This window comes from Melospiza georgiana, chromosome 4, assembly GCF_028018845.1.
Source record: "Melospiza georgiana isolate bMelGeo1 chromosome 4, bMelGeo1.pri, whole genome shotgun sequence".
Taxonomy (NCBI): domain Eukaryota; kingdom Metazoa; phylum Chordata; class Aves; order Passeriformes; family Passerellidae; genus Melospiza; species Melospiza georgiana.
This window is the reverse complement of record NC_080433.1, coordinates 73,385,554-73,408,919: the sequence shown is the minus strand read 5'-3', so window position 1 is coordinate 73,408,919 and position 23,366 is coordinate 73,385,554. Positions and strand designations below refer to the sequence as shown.

Genomic DNA, 23,366 nt, shown 5'->3' with positions numbered 1-23,366 from the left:
ATGTCTTTCCTATCCAAACACAAGTTCCCCACTTGGTTCTTGCCTCCTTCCAGCAATTCCCCAGTATTTTGGTGGTAAGTTTATTAAAAGAAAAAAATGAGGATGGGAATAAATTTATTCAGGATTATATCTTTTAAACTGGAGGAACAAAGGGAATAAACACATATTTGAGATCAGCATCTTTACATATTCAATTATACACCAAAAACATTTCTTGTGATAAATGACCACTGCCACTCATGACCATGGAAATGCCATCTGAACTGTGCTCTTATTTAGAAGATAGAACCAATTTTCTTCTGCAACACAAAGTTGCTGTTAGACATTCCCCAAATGGATCAGGAAATGTTGCAATCCACTCAATCTGTGAGCTAGAACAACTACCACCAATACCTCTTAAAAGTTCATTTACTAACAGCAGTGGACAGCTCAACAATACCAAAGAGCCACTATTGCTTACTTCTGATTAAATGTCTACAGCAGTAAGAAGAAAACGGAAATCTTTCTGAAAGATTGGATTTTTTAGACACAAAGGTAAACAAACAGAATTCATCCTATAAATACTTACAGTACTATGAAATACAACACTGTGGCCTTTTCCTAAACTTTCTATATGTGCTGAGAGGTTAAAGCAGATGGCTCGATGTCTTATAGCGTCCAGTGTTTGTGCATCAAAGAAGTCATGAGGTCTTGCTGGAAAAAAGGAAAAGAGATCCTTAGTGTTCAACACAGTGAAAGCATTCAAACACATTCAAGCATGTAAACAGGTCTGAAGTGTCATTAGTAAAACATTTATCCTTCTGTCAGCAGCACTACCTTGTCAGAGAACTGCAAACATCATTTTTACTGAGAGGGAGAAATTATTCCTAGAGAAGCACAATTCAAGGTTGCTCAAAACACACTCCCTGTGAATTAAACAGCTATTTCCAAAACTGCAACCACATCCACTCATTTCAGTTTCAATAATGCTGAACAGTCAGTTGAAAAATTGCACGCCATTACAAATTCCTTTCCATGTAAAAGTTGCCATTCCATGTTCTTGGACTATTAGTAAACATTTTCTACCCAAGAAGCACAAGCTTCATGCAGCACATATCAACCTTCAATTTATAATGAGTAAAGCACAGCTAACACCCATCTGAGATTTTACAACCAGTATAAAACCAGTAGGCATTATAAAGGCCTTTTCCTATTAGAAAAGGATTTTTAGAGTGAAGTGTTTCTTGAACAATAGAAAAATTTTTGAATTTTGATTTAAGGTGTAAAATAAAGTCCATCAATTCTACACTAAAAGTAATTGCACTAAAAAATAATTGCTATTAAGAACATATTTGCATGGTATTAGAAGTATTTCACAGAAAAGTTTTAAAATATACCATATAAAACTGTAAATACATTACATTAGCTGAAAAGTCAGAATTAAAATATTCACATTTTTAAGCCTTACTTGAGAGCAGCAATTTATTAAATAACACACTGAAATTAAAACTAAGACTAGAAACTGGTTATCAACTATGTATTACTCCAAAATCTGCACAAACATTGATTCAAACTTCTGCTGCCTTCATTTAAAGCAGCAGCATTCTCTATTCCTGTATCCATGACTTCCAAATGAACTACAAATTGCACTTGGAGCTAGCACTTGCTGCACTCCTGGGGCTGATTGTTGGTAAGCATTCATCTGTACATGGTGTTCTGTCCCAGCTCCATCTCAGCTGGACACTGCCAATTAGGCAATCATCTCACTGCAATGAGTTCTCACTAAGTGCCAATGCAGGACCCCAGCTCGTGCTGCAGGTGCTCAGTGATGCAAGCATATAAATATTTTATAAATATTTCTGAGGGAGGAAAGGAGGGAGGATGGAAAGAAGGGAGAAAAACCAACAAATTTTGCTTTCAGGTTTATGCAGCAAATTTCTCCAGGATTTGCAGTGGAAAACATTCAGCAGACTGAGAAGAAAGGGTACAATTTTTCAAAAGTGTGTGAATTACTTATATTATTCTTAAGTGTTAGTATTTTCTATACTTCTTTATCCCAAAATGATTTTGAGAAAATGGATGTAAGTATCTTACTTCGTGCTTAATAATGCAAGTTCCAAGTACACATCAGTTCCTTAAGTCAAATAAATTACATCATCACATCAGTAACCCACCAAATGAAAACCAAGCTCTACATAAGTAATAGAGTCTCATTGAACATTTCATGGACAGAAAGCTTCCTTATCTGTCTTATATTCCTCCCGTGAACTTGATTATCATGCATGCTAATAACTACAGTGTCATCTTTGCAATGAAAAAGCAAGTGACAATATTGCAATCAAGACAGCTTCAGAACAGCAATACCGTGACCTATTTTAGAGGTGCACACTTGCAATATATTTGGTTCTAAAAGCCCCTCTGCATGAGTGAGAGAACATGAAAAAAGGCCACCCAGAAAAGAAAGCAAGCCACAGACTCTAACCCTGAATTGTTCTGCATCAAAATTCCTAAGACAAATAAGATCTCTACAGCACCATGAATGTGACCAGTTAAAAGGGTGCCACCAGTAAAACAAGCTTTTATAATAAAAGGCTGATTTTCAAACTTAGAAACACATAAAAACACAAGACAGGACAAAAGAAAAGCAAAACACTTTAAAATGGCAAGATCTTAAAAACAATTAAGTAACAGTAGAAATTTTCTTTAAAAAGTATCAGTTAGAAGACTGTAGTCTCATCACGTACAGCCACAGTAAAGCCTCATTTTCCATTATACATTCTCTAACAAAAAGGTGTTACCTTCAGATATAAAACAGGAAGCAAATGTATAAATTTGCTGTACTTAAACTATTAAGAATTTATACATGAGGGTGCTTCAGTAACAGCATGTATCAGCCATTAATTGTCAATAAATATTTAGTAATCCTTTTACACCTTTAAAAAAAAGCCAAGGTCTAATAAAGCCATGAGGCAGAAAGAACATACTGACAACATTTTTTTGTTTCAGAGACAAATTGTTTTGTGCTGAAAAACTGCCAGCTTCTGTCAAATTATTATCTGCAAGTGATCTAAACAGATTGTCCACTATTAAATGGCATTTTGTTTACATCCATATCATTAAGTCCTTGTAAGAGAGGAGAACTTGCAGAGAACCTGGTTACATGTGTTAAACATCTCTCCTTTTGGGCACTTAAAATATCTACATATAAATCTTTCTTAGGTATTTAGCTTTATATACTCTAAATTGAAAATATTTAATGATGTTAAATTGCGTTATTTTGGCTTCCTAGATAAAGGTTTTGCCTGCCCCCATTCTTCTTGTAAAGACAAAACACACAAACTTGCACACTTCGCTCTTTAACTAAAACGAAGCTAAGAAACAAAGACAAGCAAGATTGTATCAGCCCCTTGTCACCTTCAGTTCACCAACAATAATCCACCCAAAGTTTGAAAGGAAAGCTGCCAATACTCAGCATTTGCAGAAAATGCCATCAACTTTGGATACATTTCTGGGTCACATACCCTCTGGAGAAATACATTACAGTAGTCAGTTCCCAATTCAGTTAGAGATGATTTCTGCCCCAAGGCAAAAAAGTCTACAGCCAGCATTGCATTTGTCTCAAGAGGCAAGAAGATAAGAAATTGCTCAAGCAGCTGTCATTTTTCCTCCTGTGCAACACTTGATCAAGACAGCAGACCATTCAAATACTGCAGTCTGGTCTTTAACATTCACACAATATTTATTATTTCCATTTTTTGGCCATAAATTCATTCATAACTTCTGCAGCAAATTCTTATTACAACTAAAGCATATTAATAGGTGATTTGAAGTTTTAATTATGAAGCTCTGCTATGAAACTTGTAAGTCAAATAATATAATATGATGTTTATCAATTGCTAATAAAATGCCAACCTGAAAAACTACTTCTGCATATAGGGGGGTGAAAATTAATTAAGATGCATCAAATCAGCCACCTAACAAAATCAATGTGGAGAAGCAAGGTAACATGCAACTCAGGAACTCCTGAAAATGAGAATTTTCAAGTGACCAGCCTCAGAACTTTATATTTTGAGTAACAGTCAACAAATCATGATGATCCTTTAGGAAGCTGCAATTATCTCAAGATGTCTCTCTCATTACATCGAAGATGCAAAATGATACTGCAAAGTGAGCCCATAACCCTTCACTGATCAGCCTTCCCTTCTCATTTACCCAGACTTCCACAGCGAAAGGGAAAGCTCTTTGAAAATCAAATTCTGAAAAGGACAGGAACAGTTTTCTGATTTCTTTAAATGTTGAACCAAAACCAGAGGAATTCTTGAAATCTCTACTTTTAAGATGTGTTTCACAATACAATTTGCTCATACATATTTTAAGAATAATAAGAATTTTTAAGGAAACTTTTCAGAATTCCAGAAGATAATGTAACTTCCCAGGACATGCTGGTCTGCATGCAAGGCAGATACATGACCACTGCTTCATAAATTTCCATAAACTTCCTTAAAACACAAGTGAGGTATTAAGAATAAATCACAATTGTGTGATAATGAGTAATCACCTAAGACCACTAGTATGTGAATCCATCATTGCAGTACTATTTGAATAACTGGAAACTGTATTTCCTCACAGGGAGAGAAGGATGGATAAATATGTTATATGTTCTGCTACAGAAGAGTTTTGGAGAGATAAAACTGTGGAATAAAACTTATAAAAGGGTATCTTGTCTACTTTCCAATACTGTAAAATGGATTTTGCACCACAAGTAAAAATACATGTAGTTTTTTCTTCAGCTGTTGACATACCAGCAGAAAAAAATCTAAAGGGTTTTTTAATGTCTCTTCTAAAATGCAGGTGGCAGAATAACACTTTAATATTAGCAAATGGTCAGTTTGGTACTGGAGAGTTACATCCAAAGCAATTACAGCCCAAAGTGAAATACTACAACAGTTGCCTAATCTTTCCTAACTATTTCTGTAGATTAGAATCTCTATAGAAATTTGATATTTTATTAGTCTAATTCTAGGACAACTCAGGAATCAAACTACAGGTCCAAATGGACTAGACGAGGTACTGGGTAAGTGATGATTTCTTGCTAGAGGAAGCAGTTCTCACTTTAAATGACAAATCACACCTCTCAGCACACTGGTACATATAAAATTAATGAACAGCAACTATGTGGAGACAGATTAAAAAAACATAGCAAGTCAATTCTGCCCAAAATTAGATCTTGGTTATGCTCATAAAACTGTCATTAGCAAAACGAAATGTTGTGCTCAAAAAAGAGCTTATATAACATGCATTTATCTCTAATTTATATGAATCTGCAATCTCTGTCTGAACTTCAGATCTCATTAGCACTACACAGAACCCTTTCCAACAGTAATACAGTCAGTAAACAAAAAGCAACTCTGAAATGAAAAGCTTCTTTCAATTGGCAACTCCAATTGTTGCTCACAGAAAACTGATCTTTTTTCCTTGACACACAGAGATTTACCCTGAATAGAAACACAAAGAGAATCTGGAATTGTTTTCTTCCCCTCACAAGGAATGCCAACCCTACCAGATTCAAATCTGCAGAGAAACCACCAGGGTGAAGAGAAACTTTCACTCCAAGACAAACCTTTCAAGAACTTCTGCGGAACACTTACGTAGTGATCGTCTTCTCTTGTTCTTCAATTTTCTTCTTTTATTCATTCCAGCTTTAGATGGAGATTCCTCTTTGGCCTTTGGCTGGCTGGCAACTTTAGAAGAGTTTTGCTGGCTGAAGTGTGTGGGCACATGACGGGCAAGTCCTCCCTGAGATGCAAAGCTGGCATTGCACCCACCAACTACACACTAGTGAGAAAAAACACAACAACTGCATCAGTGCCTGTGTGGCACAGGAGCTTCGACAGCCTGCTGTGACTTTTCTAACTCAACTTCCAACACACTAAAGCAAAACCAAATTCTTAATGACCATGCAATTCTTAAAAAGAAAAACAAAAAAAGTATTCTGAAATATGTTTGAAATTTTTAACTCTCAATAATTATTTCATTATACAATATTTTTTATTGTATAGCATAAAAATAAACAATGCACTAGCAAACCTCCCTCTTCATAGACCAACATTCCCTTGCCTTTCAAAACACTGTTACTGTTTCAACACCTCTCCAATGCTCTCCATCTGGCAACAGTAACATCCTCTAACATCCTCCTTTCTTGTGACAAGGAAGAAGTAACAAATACATCCTTACCCACGTGAAATTTGAAACAGCTCAATGCTCTGTGTAAACGCTATAAAATTCAATGCACAGCTGCCTTACAGTTCTGTCTAAAACTACCTTCAGTCAAGCTGTAGTAACAATTATTTATACATTCATTTTGGGATGCTGCTATTACTTCAGGAGCATTTATGGTAGTTCTCATTTAAAGGAAATGTCCTCTCTCAACAGAAAAATAAGATCCAACAACAATCAAGTAGAAACATACAATGACAGCAGCAACTAACCTGGTACTGGCTACAATTACTGGTACTTTTATAAGTATCTGATTCATATTTGCAATTATTTTATTTGCAAAAGAAATATTTAAATTATACTGCTGGAGAGGGAAGCACAACCCTTTTCTATTGTTCTCTGAGCTTACATGAGTAATAGCAAAGTAATTTTAGAACATGCATTTCATCACTGGCTGCAATTAGTTGTGTATGCATATGATTGATTTTTCTTCTTGATTGGAAGACAAGAAAACAGCTTTAGAACTCCACATGTCCCACTTTTGGCCCCTAAATCCCAACTGTGCTGTTTTTTAACAGTGCTGGCAGAACTGAGAAATCTATTTCTGCCTCAGACTTAGCAATTGGTTTTCCATGATCAGTAGTAAAATACAGTGTCCACAATGAGAAAAACTGTGCTTAATACTTGCTATAGGACTAAAAACATGTACACAGATTTCAAGAAAACAACAGGCAAAAAATGAAAGTTCTTCACTTTTTTTTTGTGTGTTTGTTGTGTTTTTTAAAAGGGAAGAATTCTTAGAGAGAGTTAGAGAAAGTTCTCTATGTAATGAAATAACTCAAATGTAGAATTCCCTGACAAAAAGCTTGAGGAACCCTCACACTGTATTTGTTCCTCCCTGTCTCCCCCACTAATAAGCACCTTAAGAAATGTGAAGATTTCTATCAAAATCCCCCTCTATGCCTTTTTACCTTGCCCTAAGATTTCCCATGTTCAAACAACAGCAATATTGTCTACTTAGATTCTAGTGACTTAGAGTGGAAGAAACCCCAGCACACCTGTGAGTCCCAGCACACTCTGGATGCTGATCTCATTACACTACACTGACACAAACACTATTTTCCTTTCTTTAAAATCTGCACTTGCAGAATCACAGGGTGGTTTGGGTGGGAAGGGTCCTTTAAAAGTCATTCAGTTCCAAGACCCTACTGTGGGTAAGGCCACCATCCACTAAATTAGATTGCTAAACCCCTCAAGCTGACCTTGAACCCAAACCACTTGTTTTTAGGAAAGATTGTTCAACTCCCAATCGACAGATAAGTCTACAATGCCTGTGTGCATCAGTTTAAACATTTTCTCCTCTCCTTTTTGTTGTCCTTGAAATAGCTGTCTTGCCCATAAAGGCAGCTGCATGAAAGTAAGCCACATAAACGAAATTTAGGATTAAGTTTCACTAATGTGCTCCTGACTTCAGATTCCAGCTCTTGATCACACAAACACCGTCAGGAAAAAAAATAGCTGGAAACCAGCCTAGATCTTGAAATTCAGTCACACTGAGAAATTAAAATTTTAGTTTTAACAGTGCCTGCTATAGGTCCAAAATAACCTAAAGCCTTGGTACAGTGCATGCATTATCATATTCCAAGTTAAATATGGTAACAAAAAGGGAACATCTTTGGGAAAAAAGCCCAAACTATGTGTCAGGCACTTTTCTAAAACTTTTCAAACCATAACTGGACTTCTTGTCAGATGGGAAACACTGTTTTATGACAAAATGCAGGTTTACTCATGATGTCATAACTTTTTTCTTGTCATGTACAGAGCAAACAATCCCAAATATTCTATATGGATTACCTACAGAAGCTACTGCTAACTTTTCTTGCTCTACCCAAGTTTTACTTTCAAAATCCCTAAACCAACATCCTTAGATCCTCAATATCTGTTACTTGCAACCAGAAATTGTCTTTTTCCAGAAAGTGTATTAATAGTCTACAGCCACAGTACAAAATATTTGCAGAAATTATTACATTCAGATTCTGTGTACTTTGAGACTACCTGATAATGTCTTCAAATAATCAACAGCTGATAGATCAAAGATGACAGAGAATGCCTTTGCAGTAGATAGGAAATAGTAGAAGAGGAGAATGAAAAAATCTTACCTGTTTGTTCTTTTTTTTCTCTAAAATAATATATCCAGCAATCCGTTACTAATGGGTAAAGTCTCTTCTCTCCAAAGATAAAGGAGCAGTTCAGGCTGTCACTTCAGGATCTCTGGACGGTAAGTCACACCAAATCAGCTTCCCACCAGATAATTATATATCTCTAGAGGCCTTCTAATAAATCAAACTCAACTATTATGCACAACTTTGAACCAATCTTGTCATTTTTCCCCCAAAACCTAAATCTCAAAATTTTGCATTGAATTTGAAATACAACAGATTGGGTCCGGATTGGTGGATATGTTACTTCAAGAGAAAGGAAGTAAACATGTAAGAAGTTTAATTTCTCCAGTGTACCCATACCCACCATTATTAATGGGCAGTAATGACCAGTGACTTTAACAAACAGGATACAAAAGTATCTAGCAATGCAGCTTTTTGCTCTAAATTCAAAATAACCAAATCTCCTATTTGTGTTATTCAATGTGTAATTTTTTCTAGTAAATCTAACAGAAATAGTTTAGACATCTGGATAAACTTCCTTATTGTCTCTACATCTGAGTGTTTGGGCAGAGTGCCTTTATATTTTACATCTGCAATGCTCTGACGGACAGAAAATATTCTGCCAAGAGAGTAACAGACATGAATTGCCAATGAAGACTGGAGCTGCACGCCTGTGTTTTCTACATTTCACCAAGCATTACACTGAGGGTTGTATCAAATGCAGTCACCCCTTCGTGAATTCTGGAAGTTACAGGGAGCACCCAACTTCATTTTTAACACTACTTTCTTCCCCCATTTTAAGGAGAAGCCTGCAATGAACCTGTGCACTGCCATTTGTTGTCACTAGCAACATTTACCCCACAGGAGCAGACCTTGCATGATTGCTCTTGAAGAGCACATCCACTGGAATCCATGGGTGGAAGCAGCTGCTAGCACTCCCACATGCATCCTCATAGATTCATTTAGGTTGGAAGAGACCTTTGAGATCATCAACCCCAATCCTAATGCTACATGCAAGTATTATTACCTAAATTTTTACTTTATTTTTATTTTATGCAATTATTCTGCATAAAATCTCCCACTATTTTGTGCTCATTTGCCATTTGTCCTTTCATTGTGCTCAACATCTAAGAGCTCATTTCATGTGTCTTCAAGTAACCTTCAGTGCCAAGTAATACTTGATTAATTTAATTTTGCCCCTACACCAGAAACCATGCTGGAAAACACAGGTTGTCACAACTCCCTTAACTATTCCAATACTTGTAGCAGCCAAGTTAAGGACAAGAAAGATGGAATATCTTAATATTCACTTCTTTTCAACTTGCCAAGGGCAGTTTGTTGAAACCAGGATGTTTTCTGACTCAGCAGATTATTCCTTTACATCCTGTCTATAAGGTCTGAGAGCCAAGTTCCTGAGCCCTCAACAGGACCAGCCCTGTATGCTGATGATAATCCACAATATTCCACTGGTTTCTAAAAAGCTGCAAAATTGTGCAGTAAGAGATCTAAAAAAGAATAATGTTGAGGGTTTACTCTCTCAACTCTCAGTAAAATCATGTACAATATGAGCATGCTAAATGTCTTTGGAAAGAATACCTATATTCAATGAATGTCCACAATGACAAAAAATATGAAAAAGACTGGCTAAAATCAGACTGTGAAGGAAATTACTCAGAGAGGAGCTGGATGTACACTACCAAAATATTGCTCCAAAGAAAAAAGGAGCTAGCATGACAACAGTCTCAAAAATAGGTATCCATAAGGAAATTTACCTTTTCTGTGCATATTCTGTGCAATATTCATGATGAGAGGGACATACTAAGCCACACAACCAGGAAAAAAAAGGAAAAACTCATGAAAATATGAACCATTTTGCCTTTGCAATTTCATTTCTGTGACAAATGAACTGCACAGTCACGTGGCTGATAGGAATGAATGGAAAGGGCAGGTAAAACCCACAAAGACCTTCCAATAGGAAAGCAGAACAGCTCATTTAGAGCTGAATGGAGCTTTTAGTCAAAGGACAACTCCATGTGTATCACAAAAAGAGATAATTAAACCCAAAATGTGCAACTACATAAAATGAGCCCATTTGCAAGCAAAAGGGGAGCTGGACAGGGATATATCCTTCTGTGCCAAAGGGAGTTATGTTTGAGACGGTCTCCAATGCTTCTCAATTTAAGAAACTACATTTGTCTCTTCTTTTCACTAGAAATGTAAGAATATATCAATCTGTGATATACTTATTACTCTCTTCTGGTCACTGTTTAATTTACCTTTCCAAAAGTAAGATTTCCAATTTTCTAGTTGTCATTTTCCTAGCTAAGATTCTTTGTTTTTCTTTAAAACATTCTAAATAGCAGTTCTTCAGACAACAGCACAGAGCTGTACTATTTCCATTACCACTTCTTACAGCTTTCCTCAAAAATCCCAACATTATTTTTCAACTGAAACACTGAATGATTACTTCCTGCAAGTTTTCCAAAATGAAAGATTCCTTCCTTTTATGTTAGGATTTCAGTATACCCTCATGAAGTTTCATTTGCAATTTAGGTTTTGGGAGATATTTTGTCTGCAGTAATTATCAAGAACAGGTCTTTAAATCAACTCTGACTTTAAAAAATCTGGCTTTCCCTGAAAGGTGAGCAATTAAGATTTATGAGACAAGCTAAATGCACAAAATGGACACATTGGCTCCATTTTTGACTGGCTGCCACAAAACAATTAATAAAAGTCTGTTCTTGGACTGGTCAAGACTAATATCCAACACTTCAAGTGTTTTTTGTCTCAGAGTAGATTTCTAAAGTTAGCATTAAAAAAAAAGAAGCAGCAAATGAAGAAAGGAGCCAGCTAATTAATAGATTGCCATCACAGACACTCACATACTTGGCTACCTCATGTGAGCCCTGAAGCTTATTTCAGCATAAATGACAGGGGAACAAAAGATGTTACAAAATTCTACTCAGACCACAATTATCCTCCATTCAAAGCTCCCAGGAACAGATTGAGAAATACAGGGATAAAAAACAAACAGAGGGACTCCAGACAACAGTATGAAAAAATGCTGCAGTGACACACATTGAGCCAGGATGATTAACTACTGCAACCCTCCAATGTTTTGTTCTTTCCCTCAGTAGCACCAGAAAGGACAGAAAATCAGCTGGTGAAACAACAGATATTGAACACAAGATGATTATTATCAGTGGACAATTTTAGGGCTCTAGCTGTAACCAGCCTAGCCAAAAAACTCAGTTTTGCTAGGTAAGGCAAACACTCAGAAATAGTACTGGTTTCTGAGCTATGGCCACCTCTTCAACCCAGTGTCTCTACAATTGAGTTCCTTTCATCTAGACCAAATAAGAACACAGATTAAGCTATTAAAGGACTTTTATCCAAGAACAAAGCTTGCCATTATACTTTGAGTTAGACAAAATATTTAATTCCAAATAGAGAAAACCTAAGGTACAAGTTTCCTCTGGTAACTCGTGGTTGCTTTCTTTACTACTACTACTGCTACTATTACCACTATTATTAATAATTATAATATTAATAATCAGAGATTAGTATTTAAGATTAGATCAGTTCCTGGCACAACCATATCTGCAAACTTGCAGGGATGTACGATCCTTATGCTATCCTTCCAAGAAACTCATTCCTTCAAACACAGGCTACAATAACCTCAAAACTCATTTTCCTGTGGTTACTTTGAGTCAGAAATTTTCAGTCTAAACTGCACAGTTCAGTATGGAAAAAAAATCTGTTTGGTAAAAAAGTCTTTTTCACATGCAATGCACTATTTTTACTCTTTTGATTTTGAGTTTAATTTAGTTTTGTTTTCTGTCATAACTATTATTAAAACCTATATAGAAAATGTAACTACAGAGAGAAACTCCTGTAACAGAAAAGTACTTTTAGTTATAAAGCTGCCTTAAAATGTATTTTTTACAAAGTGGAAGATTTTACCTGAGGAGAAAGAGAAGAGAGGGAAGACAGGGACTAAAACTTGGTGAGGTTAGGGATGGGAGAACAGGAGGCATAAATTGCTACCTAAACTCAAAAGAAACCCCAAATCCTATTTCATTTTCATATCCTACATGGCAGAACTTCAGTCTGAAGTAGTGTGGGTGGGACTTACCATCAAGTGATCCAGGACTGACAGCTATGAACTGCCCCAACTGTATCCATAAGAGGATGAAGCAGCTCATTAATAACGGATTGGTGGATATGGGAATGATAAACACTACTATACCTAGAATTGCAGGTACAGATTAAGGGGAGAAAGAAAGAGAAAGTTAGAAAATACTGTGCAGGAAATACACTCAGGTCACCGGTCCTGCATTTCTGACTTCCTTATTCTGTTCACAGAATGAACCATAGTCACTGCCAGTGTTTCCACTGAATTTAACAAAAGCAGCTCTTACTCAAGCAGGAATGTCACCATCAGCCACGATCCAAAACTCAATGTGCAAGTGTAAATTATGAGAGAAAATACCTCACTGTTACAGTGCAAGCAGCTCAACCTCAAAATGCACCAACCCCCTGAACTTCAGCACTATTTACTCTTACACTCCCTGCCATTTATAGATTAAAAGAAACAGGGACAGAGAAGCAATAAGAGTTTTTTCACCTGCTTTTGTAGAAGAACGGGACTTTTGGGTACTATTACTGCAAAGAAGAAAGCTCAGCTCACTTTTCTTCAGCTCACTCCAGTGATAGTATTTTTGAATTAACATACTGTATTAGGAAAAATAAAGAGAATTTTTCTAAAAATGAGAGATGATGTATGTTACAATGAGCCTTACCTTGAAAGGTTTGTCCCCACTGTGTGTCAGCATATGCCTCTGCAACCAACTTTGACTTGTTGAAGGTGTATTATATACTTTGCAACCTTTCCACAAGCAAACAAACACCTAATAGAGCAAAAACGTGGTAAGTTTACACAAGTCAGAGAGAACAGTAAATAAAAAGCACATTAGCAAAGAAGGTTGTTTTTACAATATCTCACAACACTTCAGAATTTTGAACAATAACCATTTATTTTGAAACACACTTCTCATATCTCACTAATATATCATTTTTTTTATTAGGAAAAAATAATTACAACCCCAAGTATTCAGTAAGAACAGGTCACTGGAAGAAAATACCAACAGACAGATGCTCCTGCAGATAAACACAATCAAGAGCAACAGGGTCTGCTGTATTTGTGTTTGCACTCAGTATCTGTATCCACCAGATGTGGAGTCAGAACATTTTTAAATGAAAAATTTGCATTTTCATGGTAGTAGTTACAGAAATATAATTATTTGCTCTCCTAAGCAATTAAGTTATTTCTTGAGCATGAAAAAGTAAAACCTCTTAATTGCAATGCCATCTATCTACTGGAGTTTTGTATTCTGGAATACCAGATACTTCTAGTTAGGGCCTTACATTCAATTCCTGATGAAGGAAGCTACCAATTCTCATAGGATTCAAAATCTATGGCTGTTTTGTGATTCCAGTGTACAGAACAATCACGTGCACAATAGTGCATTAAGGGGAGCAGAACTCACTCATGCTGCTTTTCTCTCTCTCATTGTGTTTATCTGTAACTGAGGGAATAAAAAAGCTCAATGAACTTGCCTTTCATTAGAATTTCCTCAACAGGTCTGTGGGTGAAGGGAGGTAAAGCCCTAATTTGTCACAGCAAAAGAAAGTTCCCAGGAACAGCACTGTTCATAACACAGGTTTTCAGAAATGCAGGAAACTAATTGGATTTCAGTTTCTTGTTCTCTTTTGAAGAATAAAACCCCCTCACCCTTCAAAAGATGTTATTTTCCAAATGAAAAAACAGCCACAGGAGTTCTGCGTTCTTGCTGTACAATAGATCCATAACCAGCTTTACTCAGACAAAGCTGGAAACCCCTCGGTGGCTGGGACTGATCCACACCCACTGACACAAGGCCCAAGTCCCTGAACCTCTGGGGTCTGTCACTCCGCAGTTTTGAGATCCCATCAAAACCACAGAAATGGGATTTCTGAGATTTCTGGCTCTGCAGCAGCTCCATAAGTGTGCTGGCATTTCCAGCAGCAACTGCAGACTGCAGGGCACCTGGCAAAGGTGTTACTGGAACTTACAGATGGGGGAAATACAAGGACCTGGCTTTGCAACCACGGGCCAGAAGTCTACACAAGGCAGCTTGGGAACCCAAGAAGCTGATCCCAAAATATTTCTGAAATAACATCTTTCAAAAGCAAAACTGTTTTGTCAAAAAGCTTCCCAGGCTCATCATGGATGTATCTGGTTTGGACTGAAGCCACGACCCCGGTATTAGCTGGAAAAAGTACATTTTACCATGCACAGATGTTTATCCTATTCCTTTCCATTCTCAATAAGCAATTACTTAACCCCCACTTTTCTTCAAATGTAGAGCCATTGCAGTTAAGTAAGGTCTGAAATCCCATGAAAAGCAGGAGACAATTTCCAACACACTTGAACACCTCACCGGCAGGTGGCAGACAAATCCCTGAAACAAACCCATAGGACACATCCCCCTTCCACAGCCCTGCCTTGGAACTTGCTAAAAAATTAACTCCAGTAGGGGCATTCAAAAGTGCAAACTCAATGCAACACTTATTAGACACTTTGTGCTTCCAACAACCTCCTCTTTCAAATATACAAATATAGTCCAATATTTTCTAAATAAAAATATCCACAAATCACGTCACATGAAATGTTAAGTGACAAGAAAGAAAATACAGGGAAAAAAACCCAAACCAAAATCTGCAAAATCTTCCAGCCCCTTTTTAAGAAATGTAAAGGATAGGATAACGAAGATCCAAACACACCTTATTCATTTCACTGTTTCATGCAGGTTTCATGTAACACCTTTATACACCTGTGGACAGAACTCAGGAATCATCTCATGGGTGGCTAAAAAGCCACTACACTGGATGGATGATTCTGCTCAGATACTGGACTGAAAAAAGCCATCAAATATGAAACTGAAAAGTTCGATCATGCCAAAAAATATTATCTAAATACAGTCAGAGTCACAGCTGTCTCAGTGACATATTTACATAATAAATTATTTAAAGTAATGCAAATTAGCATTTTATTTAAGTTTCTTATTCACTGAAGATAAAGTGCAACAGCTTAACATTTTCCTTCTGAAGAACTGACAGGGCAAAAAGTCAAAAGATAACAACTATTCTACTTTGAGAACTGATATTATCTCTCCCAGAAATTGAAGAGCTGCAACACACAGTGCCTAAAGCAGGCAGATTGCTTGTGCTGGATGTAAAGGTAGTTTACATGATATATTCCAGACATCAGAGGTAATTTGGGAGCTTGAAGATGGGAGGTAGTTAAGTACAAAGTTGAAATTACTCTACTTGAAGATGTTTTTAAACATTAAAATTGAGACCAATTATCATCTGACCAGGGATTAGACTGGAATTTACATGTTTATATACGCAACTCAATTTAAAAAAAAAATTAGATGCAATTATATAGAAGGCAAACTTGCCATCAGTATTACACACAGAGCTGTTTCGTTAAGACTTTGTACTCTTGAGTCAGTGTTACATCTTCCCTTCTGGACATTCGGGATGGATTTTACCTGCAGTGAAACTCCTTTGGTAACAGTAATTAAGATGTGACTTCACCTGAGTTCACATGCAGGAACACGTACACTAAGAGTTTGAAGAAAATGAATTCCAAGTGTAAGCACTTCAGGGATATTGAAATCAACACACTATCAAAACCCTGGAAATCTCAATTTACTGAAAATAACTGACTATATTTCTAAAGTTAGGCCACTAACTTTCCTGCCACTAGCTAGAAAAAAGGAATTTTGAAACAAAAGTTGGTGCTGTCATTCAAGAGCAAAATATTGGCAAATAAGCAAGAAGGGAAACCCAAAGGTAACACCAACCCCTCCTCGCTGCCCATCCACGTGTATGGAGCGAATGTGGTCGGCCAGGTCCGGGCTGGAGCTGAAGCAGGCATGGCAGTGATCCCAGCAGCAGGTATAGGCAATGCTCTTGGCAGAGGAGGCAGCAACTCCCTGCCCATTCATCATCACCGGCGTGGAACGCCCGCTGGAAATTGTGCTGTCTACGTCCATGATAGTGCTGCTTATGCTGCAAGACAAAAAAAACCAAAAATGAAATCAAAGTTTGTATTTGTTGCATGTTAACAGAGCAAATCCAAATTGTAGCTCTTTTGTTTCAGATCTATTTAGACAGGTTGGAAAGAAAACCTTGCACAAATTCAAATTTATTATTTATAATATATATGGTTCATTGCTTCATTAATAAATGTACAGTTAGGAAACAGCTACTATTATCAACAGTGTAACTGCTTCTGCTCACTGGGAACAAAAGGGAAGAATGGAAAATCCTGCATATATTGAGTCCAGCATCCCCTGCCAACACTAGAGCCTTAAGAAGAACACAGCACTTCAGTTCTACTCAGGGTTTAAAGCCCTCCCACATGGACCCAGCATAGTTTCCCTCGTGTGCATGGTCTAAACTGTTTGTTTTCGTTTTGCAAAACGTTTCCAGAGGCAGAGGAAATCTGTGGCCAGCAGGGGTCACTTCCATCAGCCTTTCTGCTCTGTACCTCAGCAGATAGAGACAAGCATCAAATGGATCAGAAAAAACTTGCAGAGATCATGCTCTTTCCCTGTATAAGCATAAACTATGGAGATGGATGTTCCTCCTCAGTAAATACGTACTGATACACCTTTTTTTATCTTGGTAACCTGCTCAGTTGCCATGAGGGCCTTTAAGTTTTTCTCTTCCACGAAGCCACAGCATCACAGAACAGCTCATTTTTGACAGAACCTCCAAGACCAGGTAGTGAAATTTGCTCAAACAGGAACGAATGAGATCAGCTTGCCTGTGTTGTTGTCCAGTGGAGTTGTCAACGGGTGTGTTCAAAGGCTGGCATTTCTGCTATTTCTGAACAATTTTCTCAATGGCTGACTAACCTTGTTCTGGGGGAGGGAGGAAGTTTCCCAACATCTCATCAGAATTTCCAGTGCTGCAACTTCTGTCTCTTGTCTCTCATCCTTGGCAGCTGCAGGGCTGAGATGACTCTGCCTCCTCCATTTTAACCCTCCCTATCAGATCACAGAACACAGAAAAACCCTGCCCTCCTCCTCCCAAAACTGAACACACGCACTCAGCCTCTCCATGCTCAGGATTTCCTGCAGCACCCCAACCACTTTGGAGAGCCTCCACCACATCCTCCCAGTACGACTGGGATGTGTTCAACTATTCTGCTTTTAAGGTACAGGTGCTGCTCCTTATTTTGACCATCACTGTTTACATGCCCAGTACTGTTCTATAACACACTGAGATGAATGACAGAAAAACCACCATTAATCAAAATCTGAAGATACCATTAACATGTTTGCTCCTCTGCTGTAAGAGTCTCTACTACTGACTTCTCACATTATCTGCATCTTTCTGAATCACTACAATGCTAGCAGGTTTTTTCTGTGACAGATTTTAAAATAATCACAGATATTTGCTTTGTTTAGATTTCCCATTCTCACCCACCATGTAGATTCCACTGCTTTTATCAATAAAAAGTGACTTGCCTTAGTGTAAACAACAGATTCCCTTTAGCAATGCTCCCAGTTACAAGTTTTAGTTTTAACTACCCTGGGTAATTTGGTTTCATGAACCAACACTTATCTCAAGAGATACCAGCAATATAACAAATCCCAACCACAGAATCCTTAAAAATCATCCTCCATTCCATCTGTTATTAAAACTGACCAACTATTTCAGGCCTTTGTCTTCCAAATTAAAAAGAAAGATACCTTTTAAACACCTTTTTGCTTTAACGAAGTTATATCAAATACAGAGTTCCTAAATGCTACACCAACACCACATGCCTTTCTTCGACCCCCCTCCCAATTTCAAACAAGGTGTAATAATTTAGAAGGCATAGCTCCTACCCATGGAAGCCATACAGGCTATTTGCTGCTACACAGCCAATTTCCATGTGTCCACTATCTTTACTTTCTTCCCCTTTCTACACCCTGAATACACAAAGCTTCCCATGCTCCCTCCCCATGTCTCACTTCCTTCCCCAGTAATATTGATTCCTTTTATGACATACAATCAATCTCCCAATCTGTCACTAGCAAGTAAAAAAGTATTCCACTGGCCCCAAGCTGAAGCTCCCAGCCCCATGAGCATTAAGAGCCACTAACTACAGGCACTGTAACAGCATTTTAGGATCCCTGGAGGAAATTGTCAGAAGCTTTATCAGCAAAACCTGTTGCAAGTAATCCTAATTTTTCCACTGTGCCAGGCTCACAATAGATGCAATTATGAGACTGACATCTTCTACTTCCTCAACTGATGCCTAGGCCAAAAAATGATCCCAAAAATAAAGCCTGTAAAACTGTACTGTGAAAGCAGAATTTACCCATAATGTCAGAAAAATTGAACAATTCATTACAGTTAATTGTGCCACCACCTCACCTCCCTCTCAGTTTAAGCTATCCAAATGCAGCTTTCTCAAAACCACACTTGGAAGTAGGTTTGGACACACAGAATGGCACAGAGCCCAACCACTTCTGCCACAGACAGAGCTGTTACACGGATCAGTGGTCCCGACAGGAAGCTGCTCAGCCAAGGATGGCAAAGCACTGCACACACAGCACTCGTGCAACAGCTGCCTCACACCAGCTCAGCTCCATAAATAACCCTGCCTTTCCCACAGCTGAAAGGTACCAAAGGAAACTGCTTCCAAACACTTGCAAGGAGGAGTTCGAGCTTCAAAGCTATTTCCAGTCAGTACGAGTTTCTACGCCCACAGCCAGCATTAGGGCTGCTCTCACACACCCCACAAACACTGTAAGCAGATTTCTGACTGAGAGGATATGTTGTGCTGCTGACCACAGGCAGAGTATGAGAGTATTTAACAGCTCCCTGGGTTTACAGTCTGGTCTCAAGTGGGAAAGCAATGAGAAAACATAACCCTGAACAAGTTCTGTGAAAGCATTTTGGGGCAGGGGAAAATTGCACGATCACACAGGTGTGTGGTTTCTCCATTCCACAGGCATGAAATCCACTTAATTCCTCTAAGAGGAGATAAAAAAACCCCTGAAAATTATCAACCAAAACCATGACAGTTTAGTTCACATTGCCAGTGCAGTGAAACATACCTTGACACAAAATCACAGGTCTCCAATTTTACAGCCTAAGGAATGCAAATGCTTAGGCTTTGTGGTTTTTTATAAGCTATCTACCTTCTTCTGGAGAAAAACATGTAAAAATCAACTGATCCCAGCAAAAGCTATCATGACAAGTGGGGTTATTAATGACATAAGAAACCAGTAACAAGCTAATTTAGTTATTACTGTTTAAATGTTTGCTGGGTTCAGGTTTAATAGCCTAAGTGTTTGCTAAGGGCTAACAGATTAACATGGTATCAAAATTTTGTATCAGAGGAACTGGAATAAAAAAAGCTGCCCACAGCACTTAAACCAAGTAGAAGAATATAGAATTTGAAAACTGAGAATGAAGTGCTACACTGAACTATGATTCTATAAGCTCTTCAAAATCCTGTCTAAAAATGGGAAAAAATATAACTCTAATCCAGTTGAGCAAAAACAGCTTAAAATGCCCTCCTTCCTTCCAGAAACTCACTGCCCTAGCCATTTCTTCTCTAGTACCTGTTAAATAAAAATGCAGCACACATTGTTTTTGTTTCCTCTTCTGTGCCTCCAGAACCAGCGTATTTCAGGTGATCAGGCGCCTCCCAGTACTAAGAAATCTAGAATTAGTTTCTGCCTCACTAAACAAGTTCTGTCCCTCACTAAAGAGGCAAAGGCTGCAAAGAGAATCTGTGAAAGACCAGTGCCCAGCACAGCTCAAGTGTGTGTAGTTTTCTCTTTCTTACACAGAGAAAATATCAGGAAGCTTTTCAGAGAATAGTCTGCAGTGTATGTAACATCAAAGACACTGACTTGGGCGGTCTCTTGACCTGCCCATTTCGAGATGAAGCAGAAAGATAAGTTTTACAGTCAGAGCTGTGGCTGCTACTAAGTCTCTGAAGACTTAACTGCAACACTGTGTCTGTTAGAGCTTGCCAATTCACCCACTTTTTTGTTTCTCAGAATTTCACTAAGGGGCTGAGGGCAGGACACAAGCAAATAAGATGTGTGCACACATACTCAGCCCAAGATGGGCTTGGACTACAGAAAAAGAGTGTGCACCTTTCAGTCCATGACTGGGGCTTTTCAATCCAATACAACTTTGTATCTGTTTGGGATGATCTAACAGAGGGAAAGGTTTCTTTACAAAGGGAAGGTAGTAATGGAAATTACACCCTTCTTTCTCACCCCAAATCCATAAAGCCTACAAGTGGGAAAATAATAATGTGCATAAGAGGAGAAAACAAAGTAAGAAAAACACAGACATCCTGGTAATAGAACAGAGACACTGAAACAGATTTTAGCTAAGTTCAAGCAAGTCTCTCTGCCCATTGCTAAGTCCCTTTCTCGCAGGCAGGGGATCTGTTTGAAGCCTGCCTGCCACTATCAAAGCAGAATGACACGAGCAGAACGGAGGCGCTTGTGGCATTCCCCTCCTGCCAGTGACAGACAGGTCTGGGTTTGCTCCCAAGCTGTAGGCAGGCTCCAGCTCCATTGTAATGGATCTATAGACCATGGCCTGATGAAGAACATTAGACATTTGAGTTTCAGAGTTCAGCTCAGGGGTCATCCCAAACAATAGAGCATCAAAAACAGTCACTGCTGGAGAGAGCCTGCATACACAATAGCAGTTTTTAAGAAGCTCCATTCAAAAGGCTGACTAATTACTAAAATTTAGAACTGTTACAGCAAGCACAACATGATCTTGAAGCTTATGTTGTCCCTATTTTCAACCTAATCGAGCACCTGAATCGACTTGATGTAAAAATCACAGGTCTAGAGGCAAGAACTGAATGCCTTTCTGAAATGCCTTACTAAACCCACACTTCATTTCACCAAGTCTGCAAACACTGGCAGCATCTGCCAAATGCAGCAAGGTAGAACTGAAAACAAAATCTTCTCAGAGGGGTCAGACATTTTTCTCTCCTCCTACAAATTTTCCCTCTACCAAGAGATCAACAGCTTAGAAACAATAGTGACATTTAAAATCTGTTCATTAAGCAAAACCATGCAAGCTTAAATAGAGGAATCATTACCTCAAAGGCATTGTTTCAGGTCTTATTTTTACCTGTACTTATTTTACCTGTGGCTAGAAATAATGCAGTCTTCATTATCAAGAACATTAAGGTATTTTTAGTAGCACTTTCATGTTAAAAGGTTAGTGCCTACACAATTAAATGCGTCTAGCTTGTTACTTCAGTTCAAACTCTATTTAAAACAACCCTGAAACGAAAAATAATACCTAAAAACTTGTAAGATGCTGCTAGTCATTTTCACAGAAAACAAAAAGCATTTTTCAAGCACTTTAAATTCTGGATTATTCTGTTCCTTTAAGGATCTGAAAAAATCAAGCCACTGACCGAGTCTTTTTAATGTGGATATTTTCTATAGAGAAAAAAACGAAATCCAAATTATTCCCAATTTAAAATGTACAGATTTTAAACCACATATTATACACCTGGGCCCTAATTTTTGTGTACATTTAAATGTGAATAAAAATATAATGAGACTATGATGTAATGCATTAAATAAAATGGTATACTGCACATCACTGCTGACACACATATGGCTCTCCAAGGAGAGTTTCCTCACTATTCCAAGTAATTCCTCCTATTGAATTTAACGAATGAAATGTCCAAAATTTATTCTTTCCCTGATTTTCTTAATCTTCCAGAAAAACAGAGAGGAAGAAGATTAACATAAAAAAAGCCTGAAAGAACAGCAAAATAATTTCATTTTTAGTTTGCACCAAGTCCCATTAGCAACCATCCACTTGAAGGGAGAGCAGAGCCAGGCACCGAACACATGCACAAAAGCCCAATCAATTTGCTATTATACTTTTAATGTCTGCTAAACACAGTCCCTGTAGACCTTAACTGAAGCAACCTTCCCTGAGGCGAAATGCAGCCCTAACAGATGGGCCTTACAGCGTGCCCCCGAGGGTCAAGCAGCAGCGCTTCAGCCCGATCAACAGGAGCTCATCTGGGGCACAGCACCTCCACCCGAGCCTGCTCCCAGCCCCACACGCTCCGTGCACGAGGTGACCGAAGCACCCAGCTCAATTCAGCTGACACCAAACCATCCTGACAGATCCTCTATGCAAAAACCTCGCCTTGGAAAGCATCGAATTAAAAATGAACAGCAACTGCAGCGAGCACACGCTGCAGGGCGGCTGAAAGCAACACTGCTGAGCAGACATCGAACTGCACACTACTGCGAGTTTTGAGAACAGTTTCTTCTGAAATACGCTGATAACCCGGCCATGAAACATCAAACCAGCCGATTGCCTCCGAAACCAAATGCTACAAACCTTACTGGAAATAAGTAAACAGGCCAAGGATTAAAAAACAAACAAATAAACCAAAAAAAAATAAATACCGTGCTGGTTTCTTTCTCTTTTACTAGTCAGAGAAATACTCTGTCATTTCCCCTTACAGCTGCAGCTACATTGGTTTAATCCATGAAGCTTAAGAAATAAAACTGAACTGTTACAGGTAAAAAAAACCTGCCAGGTAAAAAAAACCCTCACAATAATGGGAACAGTGTGAATGACAGTCAGTCACATCTCACAGCAACTTCAAGGGTTAAAACCTAGAAATCAACAGAAAAGCTTTTACCACCTGCAAGACTAAATCACAACTAGGTACTAATCCCAAAAGAAAACAAACAGCACCAACTGCAATCATTCAATTACAAACACCAAGTCAAAACAGAAACATTGAAAGAAAATAATAATGACATGCTTAGTGACATCCCCCAGCAGCTCATTATTTTTATTTCACTAAGGAAACTCGAGAGTGAAAACAAAAACTTCACAATTTTCCCTGCTACTCCTACTACTTTCCAAGAT

At 38.1% G+C, this 23,366-nt stretch overlaps 1 protein-coding gene across 1 annotated transcript in view; it reads right to left on the bottom strand.

The window, feature by feature from the left end:
* Positions 1-23,366, bottom strand: part of AEBP2 (AE binding protein 2) — a 41,071-nt gene that overhangs the window by 7,155 nt on the left and 10,550 nt on the right. The window contains exons 2-5 of the mRNA XM_058023451.1: positions 16,271-16,478; positions 13,160-13,267; positions 5,628-5,814; positions 569-693 (exon numbers count right to left, since the gene is read on the bottom strand). Coding sequence (XP_057879434.1) covers positions 569-693; positions 5,628-5,814; positions 13,160-13,267; positions 16,271-16,478 — 628 coding nt within the window. The remainder of the gene's footprint in view (positions 1-568; positions 694-5,627; positions 5,815-13,159; positions 13,268-16,270; positions 16,479-23,366) is intronic.